At 38.9% G+C, this 20940-nt stretch overlaps 1 protein-coding gene across 4 annotated transcripts in view; it reads left to right on the forward strand.

Moving 5' to 3' along the window:
• Window positions 1-20940, forward strand: part of KCNH7 (potassium voltage-gated channel subfamily H member 7) — a 419704-nt gene that overhangs the window by 250174 nt on the left and 148590 nt on the right. For all 4 annotated transcript variants that reach the window (XM_070422855.1, XM_070422856.1, XM_070422858.1 and 1 more), the window contains exon 3: window positions 19610-19765. In XM_070422855.1, the coding sequence (XP_070278956.1) occupies window positions 19610-19765 (156 nt within the window). The remainder of the gene's footprint in view (window positions 1-19609; window positions 19766-20940) is intronic.

A 20940-nucleotide genomic window follows, 5' to 3' on the forward strand; every position in this document is an offset into this window, starting at 1 on the left:
TTAAATTTTTTTACTGGCGTTTTTTCATTTAAGTGTATGATTTTGCCATTTAGTCATGCAGGACTTGTGGTCAAGTTATTTTCTTGGAAATACATTGTGGTGCTTTTAAGTGACTTAAATGTTTCCCCTGGGATATTAATTAGTACTTCTTAAAAGAATGCTTTAAATATTCTGTCATTTTTGCTATATTTTGTTTCTTTTCTATCATTAGTCACTCTCCTTCTGATGAATATTTTTAGTTCCCTTCACTTTCACTAAAATGTTGAATTTGATCATGCTATTACCCCTTGGTAATTTGCAATTCTTCTGACCACTGCTCAGAACTAAATCTATTATATTTCATTCCCCTTAAAGTTCTAAATGAATTTAATCTTGGAAAGTCATTTATCTTATCCAACTATCTGACACCCACATTTTGTCTTGATTAAGATTTCTGCCAATCTATATGGGGACAAATGTAGTGCCATATTATTCTTATCTGGCCTAATTTTTAGGGTTTTTTTTTTTTGTCTTGTCTAACATATCCAACTGATTCTCATTATCCCCAGTTTTTTTTCCTACATCTTTACTTTTTAAATATGCAATGTCTACTTATCAAATTTTCACTTACTGTCTTTGTCCAGTAATATTTTTACCCTGTATGAATCAGTATCCAAATATTTCTGGAACACAAATCTTCATTAATTTGAGAAGAATTAATGAAAGAATAATTTACAAAAGTGAAAGTTAGGTCTACCAGACCGCTGTACCGATTTTTCGGTAATTTCCACACAAAGGTGGAATATTGGAGCTAGATGAAAGGTAGATGAAAGGTAGACTTATTTTCTACAATGTCTCCAAGTTCCATCTTATTCTAACCACTTGTTTGCATGTAATTAACATTTTTCTATATCATGTTGGTTTTTTCTCCTTAATGCTCAGGAGCCCAGGTATAGGGGTCAGTTAGGTTCAGGGCCTCAGGTCTGGTAGGATTAACTTTCAGTATCCCAGGCTTAGCAGCAGTGGAGGACCATGGAAGGGACCAGCAGAGAAACTGATAAATTACTGGAACCCTGAAATAGAGCTGTCTTCTGAGGACTGACAGGGGTATGAGATTAGCGAGAGATGCATCCAGAACTCTGCAACCCAGTAAGGCTGCAGTCTAGGGGGATAATACTCCATCATTCTCCTACTTCCCTCCGGTCTTAAGCAAGAGGATAAGAGAGTCCCTTTAGCACCTTCTCTTCGTTTTGAGCAGGAGCAGAAGGATGGAGAGTGAGCTGGAAAGGCAAACTGAAGAAGTCCAGCAGAAATCTAACACTGCTTATTCTCTTATCTCAATGCCCTTCTAGAGAAGGTATGGCTTAGGAGAAGCATATGCCGTTGTTCAATTATTTTCCCTCCAGCTAGGTTCTGAAATGTTATATATATATATATATATATATATATATATATATATATATATATATCCATCCAAGCATTTTGGAAATATTTATGCCTTCTTCAATTAAGATGCAACTTGATGTTACCTCCCTGGGAAGCTTTCCATGAAATCCACATGGAGACACTTTGAAATGCTGGTTGTTTTCTCAGGTGCAGTTCTTAGAAGGAGCAGCATTTAAAAATATATCAATCAAACCAATTCAATCTGTTCTTGTCAGTCAAAACTTTTGTTACAGACCTTTTGACTATGTTTTTTCCAGTGATGTTAGGAGATGACCAAACATTGGCTCCTCCCTTGTACTTGTTAACATTAACATAACATTAATCCTAGAAAATATTGCCTCCTTTCTTTGTCCCTAGGAATTACAGTAGTAAGGGGGAAAATCTAGGAAATTAATTCCTTTCATCTTAAATCTTGTAATATCTTTCTTCTGAAATATAATACATGACAGATAAACCTAGCTTGTGGTTGTATAATGTCTATTTGAAACCTCACCAATATGTTCAATCTAATATTTTCTCAGTTTTTTTTATTATTTGAGGATTGATAAATGTCTCCATTGCTATTAAAATGTCTCTCCCATTGGCTCACCATAATGCCTGAAATTTCCTTATTTAGAGAAACTTCTCTGACATAGGACTCTATCTCCAGAATCGTCCTATCAAGTGGACTTGAATTAACTAAGAGAGGTAACAGTCCATGTAGTCACTGATGAGCTTCAAAGTCATCAGGCAAAAAGAGTCATTGGTATTTAGATGGAGGTTCCAGTTTAGACCAGCTGAAGAGTTAAACTTTAGCTAATGGAATTAACCCTAGTTTTTTGTTTGTTTGTTTTTTAATTCCTTATTGTTTAAAGTATTACATGAGTCTCCTTTTCCCCCCATTGATCTCTCCACTGCCACCGCTTTCCCAAGCACAAGCCCTCACCCTCCCTTCTACTGTCTGTGTCCATTGGTTTTGCTCATACGCATGCATACAAGTCCTTTGGTTGATCTCTTACCCCCTCACCCCCCACCCCCCACCTTCCCTCATAGGTTATACAGTCTGTTCGATGCTTCTATGTCTCTGGTTATATTTTTGTTCATCAGTTTATGTTATTCATTATGTTCCACAAATGAGTGAGATCATGTGATATTTATCTTTCTCTGACTGGCTTATTTTGCTTAGCATAATGCTCTCTAGTTCCATCCATGCTGTTGCAAATGGTAAGAATTCCTTCTTTTTACAGCAGCTTAGAATTCCATTGTGTAGATAGATGTTCCAGTTTTCTAATCCACTCATCTGCTGATGGGCAGTTAGGCTGTTTCCAAATCTTAGCGATTGTAAATGGTGCTGCTATGAACATAGAGGTGCATATATCCTTTCTGACTGGTGTTTCTGGTTTCTTGAGATACATTCCTAGAAGTGGGGTCATGAAAACATGCTCAAAGTCACTAATCACCCGAGAGATGCAAATCAAAACAACAATGAGGTTCTATCTCACACCTGTCAGGATGGCTATCATCAACAAATGACAAGTGCTGGAGAGGATGTGGAGAAAAAGGAACCCTCTTGTACTGCTGGTGGAAATACAGACTGGTGCCGCCATTGTGGAGAACAATATGGCATTTCCTCAAAAAATTAACCCTAGTTTTTATACCCAACATATTTTACCACTATAGTCATGGGTAAAACCAATCAAAATAGGACTTATCTGGAAGTTTTTCAAAAATACCACAGTTAAGATTTATTTCAGGCAAGGCCTGAGAAGGCAACTGTATAACTAGAGGCCTGTAGGAATGAAAATATAGGGTGTAGGTAGGCAGTTGGATGTTCACAAGAAAAATGGGTAAATTACATCACATTTTTCCCCTTTTCCACACCTAAAAAATATTTGGCTTTATCTTTCAATTAATGATTTACTGACTACAGAACTGAAAATTAGTCTTTGATAATTCCATCATGATAATACTAGTTAATATTCTTTTCAGTATGAAAGGAAATGTTTTAAGACTTATGCAGATATTGGGTTATTTAATTCTCACAATAACCCCATGAAGTGGGTTAACACCATCCCTATTCTACATTGGGCAAAACTAACTCTCATAAGTTAACTAACTCTAATAAGTTAAGTAACTTATTTCAAGGTCAAACACTGGAAAGTGGGAGATCCAGAATTAACCCCTGACAGTCTGATCCCAAGTCTTCATGTTTAACCACTGCACACATAGCCTCTCATGGACACAGAAGGCGTATCCTGCCCCTCATATAAACATATGGTGCTTTGTGCACATTTTAGATTATCCCCACCCCACATTTTTCTCTGTTCTCTCAACGTACAGCTAGACCATATCAGTCACTACTCTGTTGCCTTGAAAAATCACTAGGCGAGGTCATAAGTCCTGGTATGGGTCAAACACAAAAGCAGCAATAAATGTGCTTGGGATGAATTTGAAATAAAACATCTCTCCCTCTTGCTGTGCAACTGTATTTGGGAAAAAATATCCAGGGCAAGATGAGTTATTGCAAAGCAAGCCCTGCCATCAGGCGTCTGCTGCAGGCTCGTGCCTTCGGCAGCCTTTGGGCAGGGAACATCTGTAGCAGCCACATGCCCCAAAGCTTGGTGTCAGAGCCTGGGAGAGGATGTTCCCCACCAACACTGCCAATGGGAAGAAAGGGCCTGTTATCGCTCATTTCTGGGACATCCCACCTGCTTCCTCTGCTATTAAAATGAATAGTCTAGGTGTGTAAAAATAAATATGAAAATCCAAAGTTATAACAAGATAATTTTTGTGAGAAGAAGGGAGGGCTAAGTTATCTAGAGAAATACCTTTAATTCCATCTTTTTCTGCTTCTACCACTTGTATCCAGACAGGCCTATAGACCCTAATTTTAACCCTATTAAGGTCTGTACTCATTGTAGAGGATTATCAGAAGCCTGACCCGCTTTCAATAATTTCTGTTGTTGTTTTAAAATGTTCCCTTTTGTGCTATCTAAAGTACAGGGTATCTCAAGAATCCCTAAGGTGTGCAACCCGGGAAGAATATAGAGCTCTGTGTGACGGAGGTCATTTGGATCACCTATAAATAGTAGAAACAAAAGCGTCACTATGTTGTGTGCAGACCATGGCATGTGTTAGATCATTTCGATTGGAATCTCTGTCCTACAGACTAGCTGTGTGACTTGAGGGAAGTTAATTGTTCTTTCTATGTCTCAGGAACCTCTTCTCTGAAATGGGAGTATTTAGTGTATGTACTTCATTAAGGCTCTTATGAAGATTAAATAAGATGAAGCATGTAAAGGATTCAACATGATAAGTGGCACATAGCAATTGTTTAATAAATGCCAGCTATTTGTTATTGTTGTTGTTATCAAAATCATAAATACAGAGCATGAAGGTAATTAAATCGGTTGTCCCAGAAGGGGCCACACATCACTCACTTTTCCCTAGAGTCACCATGTGTCTTCATTGCTCATACTGTCCCCTCGACTTGCAATGGCTCCACTCCCAATTTCTACCTGTCACAATCTTTCAGGACCCAGCTTAACCAATGCATCTCCATGAAACCTTCCACGTTCCTGAGTGGAATGACTTGTTCTCTTTTCAGGCATTCCAGCACATTCTCAGGAGTAGAGGCCCGGTGCTCGAAATTTGTACATGGGGGGCGGGAGTTTCCCATCAGCCCAGCTTGCACCCTCTCCAATCTGGGAACCCTCAAGGGATGTCTGAATGCTGGTTTAGGCCTGATCCCTGACTGTCCTACAGACTAGCTATGTGACTTGGGGGAAGTTAATTGTTTGCTCTCACTATGATTGCTCTCACTATGTTCGGACATCCCTCTCACAATCCAGGACCACTGGCTCCTAACTGCTCATCTGCCTGCCTGCCTGATCACCCCTAAATGCCCTCCCACCAGCCTGGTCAACACTTGCTGTCCCTCCTTGCCAGCCGAGTCACCCCAACTGCCCCCCCCCCCCCCCGCCGGCCTGGTCACCCCATGCAGCCTACTGTTCAGTTGTTTGGTAGTCCCTCACTAACCCCCCTGCCAGCCTGGTCACCCAATGTAGCCTACTGTTCAGTTGTTTGGTAGTCCCTCACTAACCCCCCTGCCAGCCTTGTTTCCCCATGCAGCCTACTGTTCAGTTGTTTGGTTGCCCCTCACTAACCCACTTGCCAGCCTGCTCGCCCCACACAGCCTGCTGTTTGGCCATTATTATTAATGTGACGGTGTCCCAGACAATTTCCATATTCCTCAATTATTAGTGTGTGTGTGTGTGTGTGTGCGTGTGTGTATAAATCTCTGCTTTATTCATGTTTGTAAATCCTACAATTTTAGGTGCAGTACTTTGAAACACCAGAAATACCTAATATTAATGTTAAATTTTATTAATTTAAAATAGATTGTACTCATTCTAAGATATGCAATAAACTCACATTATTCATGACTTTAGTTCTGCTCCAAAGTTGCAAACATAGTGAGAGCAAACCATTTATTTTCAGTAATCATGAATACACCATGAACAGAGCAAACCACGCATATGGCCATGCACAGCCTTAGTTACCAATGACATCCACACAGTGGTGACTGGCCTCAGGATGCTAATAGACCTTGAGAGCAATGTGTGTCTACCATGGTGATGTGCAGATTCACTCATATTCTGAGTCAGTCCAGGCAGTTCAGTGTTCATGCAGTTTTTCTGAATGAATGGCAGTTTAGTGGAGTGGCCTGGCTCAAGTTACATTTGAGGCTTGGAAACATGATTACATTTTATGAAAAAAAAAAAATTTGAACCAAATATTTACTTGTGTGTAAAAACCACAAAGTATTTAAAAATGTCACAAACATACCCCAAAGTTCCTGATTAGAAATGTAGACTTGGCTTGCCTGGATACTGAGTATAGAGCTACAAATTAGCCTCAGCTTGTTTTAACACTCATATATTCCTATACACTAATTCAAACTTAAAAACTCCCAAACTAAATAGAAATCAGGTCTGGGGATGGGGTAATTACTGGTATAACAGTACATGTTAAGATACGATCTGATATATGAGGCAGACAAGTGTAAGAGTTTTTGTTTATAATTTCAACCTCCAAATAATTTATAAGTGTTTTATCAAGTGCAGAAAAATAGCTGAACTTGATATTTTCAAAAATCAAGTTTGTAGTATAAAGAGAACCTCATATCTGAGCATAAATGTTAACAGAGACTGTGCCAATGAAAAAAAGTAAAATCAACAAATAATTATAAGTTTACATGTGTCCAGATTTTGAATATGAAAGACTCCTGAGAAAACAGTGAAAATGTTTCCTGGCAGATGTCAGAGTGATCTCATGTAACTTAATGTACAGGATAGTAATGGATTATTGAATTAGGGCTTTTATGTTCTAAAACCCAATCTCTATCAAATGGTATGAACTGGACCTAGGATGTGAAACACTCTATTGTGTTTTACTTAGTGATGGCCTTTCAATTTAGAGCTAGATTATAGCGAAACCATTACTGCAAAATGTGTGTCCAAATATGACAATGCTTCTTTAGTTGGGTTTCTGAGAGCTCAGATCAGAACCTGATACCAAGAAAAATAGATAGAGAGGGTGACACTGGCCTTTGCCAATCCCTCCCAACCCTGCTCCAGCCCTTTGCTCCTGGCAGTTCCTCCCTCTCCAACAAGCGCCAAGGTGACCTGTGATGTTCACCGTCCTCCCCTGCAGATGGATGTCTTTGAAACAGGGAGGGAGCATAACACAATTCAGTGTTTTCGAATGACATTCCAAGAAGCTAGATGTAATCACAAATTTCTTTAAAGTAGGATTTCAGAGTCAAATAAATTTGGAAACTGCTGTATTAAACTAAGTGAATATTCTTGTGTTTTTAGAACTTCTCCAAACCTCTCATACAGGAATACTCAATGCACATCTCCTAGAGGAGGATGTTTCCCAAGCTGGGTTAATTAGAGAAAGGCTTTTCCAGTAACATCTATTTCATCTCACTGCTTCGGAAACGTTGATGTAGGAGACAGTAAAAGATGCAAAGGTCTGGGTTCAAATGCTCTTCTACTATTTACAGAAAAACTTCTCTAAGATAATTGCTCATGAGCAACATGTGGCACACAGAAAACATTCAGAAAATAGTAGCTATGATTTAATGCTGGGGTCCAACCCCAGCAGGTGCAGGGGTCCCCAAAGGTGTGGACGGAGTTGGCGAAGAAGGAATGGCACGGGGTCAGCATTCAGTTGATCAGCATGGCGAGGTTCTTCCTCCAGGATCTCAAGCCAGGTTCATCGCCAGGTTCTGTAGCAAGGTTCTCCAGCCAGGTTCTATCCAGGTTCTCCTGCCATGTTCTGTCTAGGTTCTCCAGTGAAGTTCTGTAGCCAGGTTCTGTCCAGGATCTTTTGCCATGTTCTCTGGCTAGGTTCTGGTTAGGATCTGATGAGGATCTGATGAGGAGCTGATGAGGAGCTGATGAGGAGCTGATGAGGAGCTGATGTTTATTGTCTTGTTACATCCGTATTTATACCAGCCGATTTTAATCCTGTCAATTTCTATTACAAAGGTTAGGGCGTTTCTTATCTCCATTCCAGGGAGTAAAGATTATGTAGCTCAAGCATGATTGTTTGTAGTTAAAGTGATTAACTACCCGCCTGGCACTTAGTTAAGGAGCTTTATCCCCTCCCTAACTTCAGGGAAAAATCCCTACCTGGGAAAACAACCTTTCTCGGAGAGGTGACCTTGGTTAAAACACATAGTGCTAAAGGGAGCAAACATATTAAGAACAGTATGCCATATACGCCAGGTCCCTTGAAACATATGCTGTGCAGACATTTCTTCTCTGCAGTGACTGTGTCAAGCAGCAAGGATGGACCGGCTCCCGGCAAATTCCCCCTTTTTTATTTTTTAAATGATAGCGCATGTAAATCAGCGGCCACCTCTCTGATTGGGTTGCTTAAGACTCGGAAGAAGACTGACAAGCAATGATAGCGAGCATAGCTATAAACACATGGAGCCTTGTTCCTGTAGAAGGTTGCTGGCCTCTTAAGTCAAGAGATTTCAGCTGTCCTCAAGTTGTTGGTTTGGTTGTCCTTGTTGATCTGGCTAGTGGGCAGCATCATTGGCGACGGGCTTCCCGAACCGTCAGCGAGTTGAAGGGCTGCATCAAAGGGTCCATCAGGGCCGTGCTTGATGGTGATGTCGGTGTACGGGGAGGAGTCAGCTGTGCCCTCTGGGTCGGCCGATATGGATAATACTGGGGAGGAGGAGGAGGAGGAGGAGGCGGAGACGGAGACGGAGGGTGGTGTGACATAAGGTCAGATTACACGGTCTGGAATCCACACAGGTGAGTCTGCATCCTGCGGAAATATACAAGCATCTCCTCTCCCCCAGGTTAAAAGTACATCAGGTCCCTTCCAGGCTCCTGTAAGTAAGTCTTTCCATTTGACGAAATAAGTGAGTTTCTGCTAAATGAAAGTTTCTTTTGCTGATTTACTCAGAGTCCTCAGACTTGGCTGAGAGAGTAGCTTTCACTTCTTGCTTTTCTACCATCTGTTGGGCCTCAGTTGTTAACTTCTTCAGTTGACCCTATGTTGGCACCTCAGTCCCTTGCATAGCCTTCCTTTTCTTCTTTTTTCTGGACAGAGTCGGCGAAGAATGAATGACATGGAAACTGGTTTCAGTTCATCAGCATAGCGAGGTTCTCCCTCCAGGATCTCCAGCGAAGTTCTGGCTAGGATCTCCAGCGAAGTTCTGGTCAGGATCTCCAACCAAGTTCTGGTGCCATATTCTCTCGCTAGGTTCTGTCTCTAGGTTCTGTCTAGGATCTCCAGCCAAGTCCTGTCTCTTGGTTCTCTCTCTAGGTTCTGTGTCTAGGTTCTGTACTAGCCAGAAAGAAAGAAGACTCTGTGTTGATCTTTAGATTGAGAAGATGTGCTTCAGACCCCCCTATAGAGGATAAGTAGGGTAAGAAGGTGGATAGTACAGAACTTAGATTGAGAAGATGTGCCATACTGAGTCCAAAGAAAGAAGACTCTGTATTGATCCTTAGATTGAGAAGATGTGCCATACTGAGTCCAAAGAAAGAAGACTCTGTATTGATCTTTAGATTGAGAAGATGTGCCATACTGAGTCCAAAGAAAGAAGACTCTGTATTGATCTTTTAACACATATGCTTGCTAGCAGAAGAGTTAAGGTTATTCCCAGTCAGATGGAATGTTTTATACAAGAAGTGTGTCCATGCTTTTCTGAGGAAGGAAAGGTGCCAGAAAGGTAAATGTAGAGGCATGGGAGAAGATAGGCCCAAGGAGCCTTATCCTTAACCCCACTGCAGCCTTTCCACCCCGGAAAAGTGCAGGATTGGAAAGCTCTCCCTGGGATGATAGATCAGGACTCAGGTAATAGCAGAAAGCGCCAATCCTACTCTTAAGATGGATACAGGAGAGCATTTGGGGTTTTTCTTTTTAATGCCTGCCTTGGATTGAGTAAATGCATTACGTGCGTCACCACAACGGACACAGAGAAGCTCCTTGTCTCATCGTTCCAAAGACTTAGAGTTGCCCCGATGAAAGAAAAGCGGAAAAAAGAAGAAAAGGAAGGCTATGCAAGGGACTGAGGTGCCAACATAGGGTCAACTGAAGAAGTTAACAACTGAGGCCCAACAGATGGTAGAAAAGCAAGAAGTGAAAGCTACTCTCTCAGCCAAGTCTGAGGACTCTGAGTAAATCAGCAAAAGAAACTTTCATTTAGCAGAAACTCACTTATTTCGTCAAATGGAAAGACTTACTTACAGGAGCCTGGAAGGGACCTGATGTACTTTTAACCTGGGGGAGAGGAGATGCTTGTATATTTCCGCAGGATGCAGACTCACCTGTGTGGATTCCAGACCGTGTAATCTGACCTTATGTCACACCACCCTCCGTCTCCGTCTCCGCCTCCTCCTCCTCCTCCTCCTCCCCAGTATTATCCATATCGGCCGACCCAGAGGGCACAGCTGACTCCTCCCCGTACACCGACATCACCATCAAGCACGGCCCTGATGGACCCTTTGATGCAGCCCTTCAACTCGCTGACGGTTCGGGAAGCCCGTCGCCAATGATGCTGCCCACTAGCCAGATCAACAAGGACAACCAAACCAACAACTTGAGGACAGCTGAAATCTCTTGACTTAAGAGGCCAGCAACCTTCTACAGGAACAAGGCTCCATGTGTTTATAGCTATGCTCGCTATCATTGCTTGTCAGTCTTCTTCCGAGTCTTAAGCAACCCAATCAGAGAGGTGGCCGCTGATTTACATGCGCTATCATTTAAAAAATAAAAAAGGGGGAATTTGCCGGGAGCCGGTCCATCCTTGCTGCTTGACACAGTCACTGCAGAGAAGAAATGTCTGCACAGCATATGTTTCAAGGGACCTGGCGTATATGGCATACTGTTCTTAATATGTTTGCTCCCTTTAGCACTATGTGTTTTAACCAAGGTCACCTCTCCGAGAAAGGTTGTTTTCCCAGGTAGGGATTTTTCCCTGAAGTTAGGGAGGGGATAAAGCTCCTTAACTAAGTGCCAGGCGGGTAGTTAATCACTTTAACTACAAACAATCATGCTTGAGCTACATAATCTTTACTCCCTGGAATGGAGATAAGAAACGCCCTAACCTTTGTAATAGAAATTGACAGGATTAAAATCGGCTGGTATAAATACGGATGTAACAAGACAATAAACATCAGCTCCTCATCAGCTCCTCATCAGCTCCTCATCAGATCCACATCAGATCCACATCAGATCCTAACCAGAACCTAACCAGAACCTAGCCAGAGAACATGGCAAAAGATCCTGGACAGAACCTGGCTACAGAACTTCACTGGAGAACCTAGACAGAACATGGCAGGAGAACCTGGATAGAACCTGGCTGGAGAACCTTGCTACAGAACCTGGCGATGAACCTGGCTTGAGATCCTGGAGGAAGAACCTCGCCATGCTGATCAACTGAATGCTGACCCCGTGCCATTCCTTCTTCGCCGACTCCGTCCACACCTTTGGGGACCCCTGGACCCGCTGGGGTTGGACCCCAGCAATTTAATTATGTTGTTAACAGTAACAGTAAATTAAATGTATAGGGGTTAAGGGAGTAGCGTAGAGCACCTTTATTCTTAGACAGTCCAGAGCTGATAAAAAAAGAGAGGAGATGGAAAGTGGTCATGAGGCAGTATAGGACTGACTGGATTAAAATCAAAGACGGGGCCTGGCCAGCATGGCTCAGTGATTGAGCATCAACCTATGAACCAGGAGGTCAGGATTTGATTCCCCGTCAGGGCAAGCTCAATCCCTGCTGGGGGCTTGCAGGAGGCAGCCAATTGATGATTCTATCATTGATGTTTCTATCTCTGAAATCAATAAAATTATATTTACAAATAAATATATAAAATGTTGGGTAGGGCAGGCTGGGTAAGTGGATGGTGGCAGGAGAAGGGAATTCTGCCCACGCAAGGAGTGCAGAAATATGCAAGACTGAAAGACACGGGAGGAGGGTTAGTTCTCAGGCCATTCCTTATAAAGATAAAAATATATAAAAGATAAAAAATGCTTATAAAATATTGCTTATGAAAGATAACAAGAGATAAGCAAATACACCTAATTAAAAATTCATGGAATTCAGGGTTATTATAATGAAGGAATTGGAACCCAAGTATTCTGCCCCAAAGATGGGAAGGGAAAAAGTACCCAAAGATCAAGGGAAAGGAGAGACTGTGCATAACTGAGGTGATAATGGTGTCATCATCAAATTTTGTGAAGATATAAATAACATTAAGGTACATAAAGCCATTAGAACAGTGGCTGGCACCCAAAAAATGTTAGCTGTTATTAGCTCCCTTTTTGCTAAAATGTGCTTTCAAATACTGATTGTGGTCCTCCTAGAGTAAATCCAGAAATAAATATTGTTTCACACATTTCTACTATATGACAAATTCTACTGACTATGGAGCTTGCCAAAAGCAGCTGAGTTCTGCTATCATAAAAGTTACCTAGTATGTAGTACACTTTTTAAAGGCAGAAAGATAGTTCAGAGGGACAGGAGAAAGATAGCAAATAAACCAAAGGCCTTGTCACAGGTAGACAAGACACTTTTAAGACACTAGCTGATAAAGGGAAATCCCCTCTACTATGTCCTCATCCTCTTCAAATTGCTATTTGGTAAACCTTCTCATCTAAAAACTAGGGGATAAGCTGATGAGTTCATCTCAGAAGCTCCATGGGATTTGAATGGCTCAACATCATCATCAAATGTGTGAAGGAAGTTTAACCACCATTTCAAGTTGAGAAATTGATTTCCCCACCCCACTAAATCATATTAACGCTGATTTACTGCTCACTTTCTATACTCCAGGCTCCACGCTAAGTACTTTGCATGAATTATCTCATTTCACTTTCTCAACAACACTGTCATGTGGGATACTCTCTTCCTTCTCTCATTTTATAGATGAGGAATCTGAGTCTTGGGGTTGTTAAGCAATCTGCCCAAGATCGCTCAGAAAATAATAGCAGAGCCAGGTCTGTCCAACTAAACAGAGCTACGACTCACTGGCACTGCCTCACTATTTTCTAAATGTTTAAAATCATTTCATGTTAAAAGTAATTAAAATAAATCATTCATGCTGTTGGAATCTGAGAGAGCTCTAATACTACCACACAGAACAAGAACCTGACAGCTAGATCTGTGTAAATTAGGTTAGCATTTTATTTTTCAAATAAATAATCTCCCCTGGAAATTTCAAAAAGGTACTCGTTGTCACATGATATTCCAAAAACTATCTCAACTATCTAAATATGTTCACAATTGTTATGATTAAATTATATTGGTGATTGTTACATTAAATCTATATATGTTGATTATTATGGTGTTAAGGTTATTTCTTTAGACTTAATGTATTATCAGATGCACAGCTCAGTCCTTTTGTTAATAATGCTTCTGGAGAAAATGTTTTTATTAATTCACATGAGTTTCTCTATATGGTTTGACTGGACTTTATCAGGCTTAAGCAGGAGACTGATGAAATAAGAGAAACGGGCAAGTATTAGGATACTTGTATCCCATAAGTAGTCAAGTTTAACCCAATCCACAAGGCCAAAGAGACTATATGTGCTCGATGGAGCTGCTACTCCATTTATTCTTGTTGATATGATATTGTATAAGGATTAATTAAGCCAGTCTTCTAAATGTGCCTTCTGTCTCTTCAATCAAATAAATAGCTCCTGTATCTTTTGAACTTACTTCTTTTATTAAGATAACTCTAGTACCTAAAACCGCCCATGTCCTGTCTATACACTAAAATACTTCTGAAGATACTCTCACAGTTAAAACAATTCACTATATCCCAAGACCGAAAGACTGAATTCCAAGAACATAGAAAGCCATCAGGACGTGACATCCTACTGTTCAAGCCTTATTTATCACTCCCCAGCTATACTAGATGGTCTGGTATACTATTAGTCTATCTGAATGAAGTTGCTTAATAAACTAACATAAAGTGTTTCATGTATCCATGTCTTTAGAGGGGCCAAAGCCTATCAATTCCCTTTCTCATTCCATCTAATAGCTCTCCTTTGTCAGCCCAAACTTTTCCTTACTCCTGGCACTCACTATCCTCTTTCTCTATATTCTTCATAATATTCAAAGATTTTTCTCACCTTTTAATCTACTATGTATTTCACTTATTTATTTCTGTCTCTCCCAACTCCACTAGATTGTAAACTACACAATGGCAAGGGTATGCATCTGCTTTGTTTACTGCTCAAAGGGAAGAGTCCTGGCCTTAAAAATAATAAAATAAAATAAAGGGGAAAATTAATAAAATGCAGCTAGGAGTATACCACCAATTTATTAATAAAGAAGTACTTATTCAGATCACCCTGAGTTTGCTAGCTCTGTGGTTACAGTTAAAAATTAACATTTTAGACATTTAATTAAAATGAGCACTATTCTTCCTGCCCATTCTTTCCCACTCTGAGAATGAGAACCTGTTAGAAGCTACTATTGTCTCCCACCCAGGAGACAATAGTGAAGTGAACGTGATTCTAAATAACATTAGTATCAAGGCAAATATAACTTTATAATTATCGGGTAATATTATTGTAAATAAGCTTATTAATAAACATTAGTTTTATTTGAATGCAAGGTTCATTTTAACAAGGACTGAACTTTTTATTCTAGATTTTTTTATCCCTATTTTTGCATTATTGAATGTGATTATTTTTTTCTTCATTGTTAGATTTGTGTTGGCTGAATTATATTTCCATATCTCTCGCTTCTAGTTTTGTATTCAAGAAAAATATTTAGAATAACACTGTATTGTAATTTTAAGATAATCTTAAGATAATATTACTTTACAAAGTAATAGCTTAACAGAATTTAGAATTTGTAAAATTATGCAAGCTAAAATGTTTTTGCCCTATAAAATGTACTTGAGTCTCCTTTTCTAAATTACCTGTACTTCCTTTCAATATCTGCTTTCCAGAAGGCTATGAAAGATGGATGGAGATGTTAAATCCAAAAACCAAAAGAGAAAAAAAGGAAATACAAGTTTTCAGTTAACTTTAGAAGAAACATGCAGGAAACAATAGTAGTGGGCAGTAAATCCAAGATAATTATACTTATTTAATATGCTTTGGGGCTAATGCATATAAACTTTTTAAATAAAGCACTGTAATTTTATGATTTGTTTAACCCTAGACAATAAATTTACAAGCATTCATATTGAAAAAAATTATTTCCCCCTTAACTACTAAAACAAAATTACTCTGTTCTCTTATAAAACTGTTAGATTTCTATCCTCATATCCTTTATTGATTTCTCACAAATCTGTGCTTTATGTTTTTTGTTCAGTCAGCAGTATGCTCAAATGTAAAAATTTTAAACTAAGTAACAAATCTGTGTTATGCCCAGATTTCAAAATCCCCAAAGACAGACCACCAGGGAGCCGAGTCCGATGCAAAAGCAAAGAGTCATTTATTCAAACTAGCTAGTTTGGTCCCTCTGCCTCCCTCACTGACACAGTGGAGTGGCAGGAAGCAAGAGAGCCCGGAGTCTTGGAAGAACAAAGAATTTATAGGGCTTGGGTCAGGGGGTGGGGGCTCACTCGGACCACTGATTTGGCCGATTCCGGTTGGCTGATTGAGTGCCGGGGGCTAATGATGCAAGGGCAGGGTGCAGCTAGGGTCTGGTTACACAAAGACAGGAGGTGGCTAGCATACTTTTGGCCTTGGGCTAGTTTCCTTGCGTTCCTATTGGCTGAGATAAGGGCTGGCTGAGCAACTGATACATTCTATGGCTTTTGCTTGAAGAGGAGTTAGGAACACGGTTATCAGCCCTGTTCTGTCCTTTCATCTGCAAATTCACGATACTCTAAATGATCCAAGATATGTCATTTTAAGTGATAAAATCAATATGTATTTTGGTTCATTAGCAAAATACATAATGGCTATTTCTAGCATCTCCATAGACTCTGTTTAACCAATTTGTAGTGTGATGCCTGGCCTGAAGCACTTCTATTTTTAGTTCTAATGGTACTGTCTTAAATTGCTTATTTTCTGTTTACTAATGTTATCCTGCTTGTTACCATGGTAACTGTGACAAGTGTTCTAGCTCACTATTTTATTAAATAAATTAAAGATGTAGCTGAAGACTGTGAGGGTTCAGCATGTCATTCTTAAAACACACTTTCCCACATCAGTAAAACCATGGTCACACTTGTAGAAAATATGAAAATAATTATAAATAAAGTCTTATACATTACAGATTTGGGATGCTGTCCACATTTCAAATCTGAATCATCACTAGCGCTTAGGCTTCTCCAACTTACAAAGTCCATGTTCTGAAAGTGTTATTGTAAATGAGTTCCTTGGAAATTAGAATATGTTCGCCCATAGAAATAATTTCATAAATGATACTTAGATCTCCAGGCCCACCCTCAAAAGCCTGTGATGTCTCAGGCTATAACAATATTAGCAGTAACTTTTGTTCTCAGCTCTGGCAGCAGAAGCCATGTTATAGGGGTGAGGAGAAAGGAAGGAGTTTTCTCATACTCATTTTGTTTTCAACAGTCAAAGTGTAGATGGGGCACAGTTTTGGAATACTCGCATCCATTGGCCTTCCCGGATGTTGGGGCCCCCAACTAAATCCTGCTATTTGCCTTTGCCCATGCCTTCAGCATCTTGGTGTCCTTTTGTTTTTCTGCATCTCCCTCTCCAGTTGGTGCTGGACCCACCTTGCTGCCAACCTGCTCCTAACTCTAAATGGAACCATCACTGTCCTGAAGAGTCAGAGCAGTCTCAACCAGTTGTTTAGAAAGAAAGCCATTGGGCTGTGCATTATCTCTGCAGGTTTAGTGACTTCTGTCATATGTCCCAGCTGCCCCAGAAACCCAGATAAAGGGCCCACCCTCAGTGTAAGTGGTTCAGGCGAGAAGTATGAGTAGGGTCCTGGCAGGACACAAGTGGCGTTCAACAGAGGCAAGTTTAGAACATTTGCAGAGGTGTGAACAGGGTTACAAGAGCCCCTGGGGAACTTCCATCAGGGCCTAGCATCCGCCAGGAACCACTCTTGGAAGAGGCTGGCCTTCAGGACCTGAGGCCCTGGCAAGGCTGGGGGCACCGTTAGTTTCACCTTCCCACCCTCCTATCTCTTGCCAATGCCACCCATTAGCCAAATCCACCCAGAACTCAGGGTCCTGCAGGTTGAGGAAGTCAGCTGCTTTGAGGCCTGGAGTAACACATAAAAAAGCAGAGGATGGATGGGGAGAAGAAACTGCCGTTTGTGACAACATGGATGGAATATCATGCTAAGGGAACTAAGTCAAACAGAAAAAGTCAAGAACCATTTGATTTCACTCATGTGGGATATAAAACTGAAAGCAACAAATAAACAAACAAGCAAACAAAAACACATAGACACAGACAACAGTATGAGAGTTACCAGAAAGAAAGGGAGTCTGGTGGTAGTAAAAAAATATACATACATGAAGGGGATCAAATATGCGATGACAGGAAAGACTTGAATTTAGGTGGTAAACACACAATGCAATATACAGATGATATATTATAGAATTGTACACTTGAAACCTATATCAGTTTATTAACCAATGTCACCCCAATGAATCAAATTAAAAATGTGAAAAAAATAAAGGCAATCAAAATATACACTATTACTTGAATGAGAACTCTTTCTGAAGTTTTTGCATTTAAAACATACAATACTTTTGAACTCTAACGAATCCCTAACCTGTGAGATTTCTGTCACGATGACTAAAAAATTATTCAAGACCTTGAGGGCATTATGTTAAGTGAAATACGTCAGACAAAGACAAAAACCGTATGATCTCACATGTGGACTCTAACAAACAAAATAAACAACCAGTAACAACAACCACCAATAAAAACCTCATAGACACAGAGAACAGATTGGTGGTTGCCAGGGAAGGGGGTGCAAGGGATAGACAAATAGGTAAAGGGGTTCAAAAGGTACAAACTTCCAGTTATAAAATAAATAAATAATGGGATGTAATATACAGCATGGTAACTATATACTGTAGTTAATAATAATACCATATTGCAAATCTAAACTTTGCTAAGAGAGCAGATCTTAAAAGTCCTCATCAAAAGAACAAAAAGAAAAAATGTAGCTATTTGGTGACAGATGTTAACTAGATGGTGGAGATCATTTCACAACGTATACAGATATTGAATAATTATGTTATACACTTGAGACCAATATGTATAATGTTATACTTTAATTATAGCTCAATAAAAAATATTTAGATGATACAATTATGAGGAACCTTCTTTGAGGTTATACTCAGTTTGAAAAGTCAGACTCAAGAAGACAGTCAGAATTCAATTGCTTTAAAGGAAGTCAATTTCTTGGATATATTCTCTAAATCGTGAATCTTGGGTTTTCTCTTCAAGGATGGGTGGTACTAGTTGATTGTAAACTGAGTCATCCCTTTGGTAATTTCTGGATAATCCTAATAAAATATATCTAATTGCCCCTATAATTGTGTTTATCAAAGAATTTCAACTTTTTAGTTGAAGGGATCAAATTAAAACAATAATATAGACAAAATTTTGTTCCTATTTGCTGACAGGTTACAAACCAAATAAAATTATTATAATTAGGGCATTGGGAATTTTGCACAAAAAAGGAAACAATTAGTGGAACATAGGTGAGAGTCAACAATCTACTGGATTATTCCCAAGAAAGTAAACAAGAAAAAGGAAATAATTCCTTTAATGCTAAAATCAAGAATGGCACAAAATGAGTTATCTTTATTGTTTATACACATATTTTATGTAAATTCAGATTTAAGCAAAATATATGAGGAAAGGCTAAGAATTTTTTCTAGAAAGTTGAAAAATATGTCTTTTTCTATATATTAATTTTTATAGTCTGTCTGACTTATTGGGGGTAAAACAAATGAGCATTCATATTCTGTTATTCCATAATATAATACCTGAATTTGCCTGTGAATACTTTCTGACACATTTTGTGCATATCTTAAGTAAGTGTATATGTAATAAAATATGAAATAAAAAATCAAGTATTTTTTTAAGAAGTGCAAATTGATAGTTGCAAAATAGTCATGGAAATGTAAAGTATAGCATAGGATATAGTTACTAAGATTATAAGTATGTATGGTACCAGGTGGGTTCTAGACTTATTGGGGTGTTATTTTGTAAATTATATAAATTTCTAACCACTATATTGTACACCTGAAACTAATATAAAATAATATTGAATATAAACTGTAATTGAAAAATATACCAATTGTAAATAACATGCATGTACCATTTATATATAATCTTTTAAAATAGAAAATAATGCAATTTTTTATGGAATGATACTTAGTATTTAGTTATAGTAAAAATTGGGGGTGGGGAGAAATGCATATGAAGTTAGTGTACCAGCTACCCTGAGGAAGGAAAGAATCAAGGTTGTGCAAATCCATGATGTGTATTAACATATAACTGCATTATTTATTGCAATAAAAGCATGTATATTTATTGCAATAAAAGCATGTGCAATAAGAAGAAAATCAAAGATTTTTTATTTAATTTCAATTATCATGTAAGATAGAACATTCTATAAGTTTTTATTAAAATTTTAATATGACGATACTTCAAAATGTTGGCATATTTTTAACCTAACACTCGTCTTTCATTTCCTCAGGGTCCACTTTCATTTGTAACACACACATAATTCCAGTGAAAAATCAAGAGGGTGTGGCTATGATGTTCATCATTAACTTTGAATATGTGACAGATGAGGAAAATGCTGCTTCTCCAGAGAGGGTAAACCCAATATTACCAGTCAAAACTATCAACCGTAAGTAAAAGTAATCTGTACCTAATGTTCTTGTTATTCTGCTATTATAAATATTTTAATACATTCTTTATTTACTATTTCAGTTCTCAAAATAAGTTTGCTTTTTAAGTAAAATAACTTTCTATTTTAAAAGGCCATAGCTAAAGTTTTACTTTGGTGCCGTACAGAATCAATCAGCTGCTTTCAAAGCCATTTAACTTGTATATACCGTGGTAAATCCACCAGTCCCCTACTGAGGGACATTCAGGTTGTTCCAAACTTTGGCTACTACAACTATGCCAGAATGAATTGTGCATATATATTTTCATATGTATATGTGTATTTTTGGATGAAGCATCTTTAGGTTAGGTTTAATATGTGGGATTCCTGGGTCAAAGTGTAGATGCATACGTAATCTTTGTAGATACTGCCAAATTCCCCTCCTTATGGTTTCAGCCATTTTACACTATTTTGTGTGTATGTGCAATTTCATAGATATTTATATCAATGTTATAATTCTTTAAAAAAATAATCTGGAGTTTCTTCTCTTATTTTTTATGCTACAGGGCTCTTTAAATAGTTTGGGTATTATCTAGATTCAAAAGTTAAGTTTGATTCTTCTGTGAAATGATCTAGGCCAGTGGTCGGCAAACTCATTAGTCAACAGAGCCAAATATCAACAGTACAACGATTGAAATTTCTTTTGAGAGCCAAATTTTTTAAACTTAAGCTATATAGGTAGGTACATTGTTATTAACTTAATTAGGGTACTCCTAAGCTGGCCTTTGCTAAAAAACGTCCTCAATCTGATTGAGGTACGTTCACTGAGGTCGACCCCTTCCAACTCTCCCATCCACACTCATCTTGTATACTTGTTTCATCTACCTCCTTTCGTTCATCCTCTCTATATGTCCAAACCATCTCAACATACCTTTCTCAATCCTCTACACTACATCTTCTTTCACTCCACAATGTTCCCTAGAATTAACTTAGTAAACTTTACTTAAAGTTTTAAGTCAACTTCGCACTGTATGTGCACGCCTGCATGTGGTATTTTGTGGAAGAGCCACACTCAAGGGGCCAAAGAGCCGCATGTGGCTTGTGAGCCGTGGTTTGCTGACCACTGGTCTAGGCCCAGTACTTATCAGTGTAGTAGCTTTTGAACAAGTTTCTTGTTTTTGCTTTTTTTTTTTTTT

Source organism: Myotis yumanensis, unplaced genomic scaffold, assembly GCF_028538775.1.
Source record: "Myotis yumanensis isolate MYYU_CA2020_CCGP unplaced genomic scaffold, mMyoYum1.0.hap1 SCAF_8, whole genome shotgun sequence".
NCBI lineage: Eukaryota > Metazoa > Chordata > Mammalia > Chiroptera > Vespertilionidae > Myotis > Myotis yumanensis.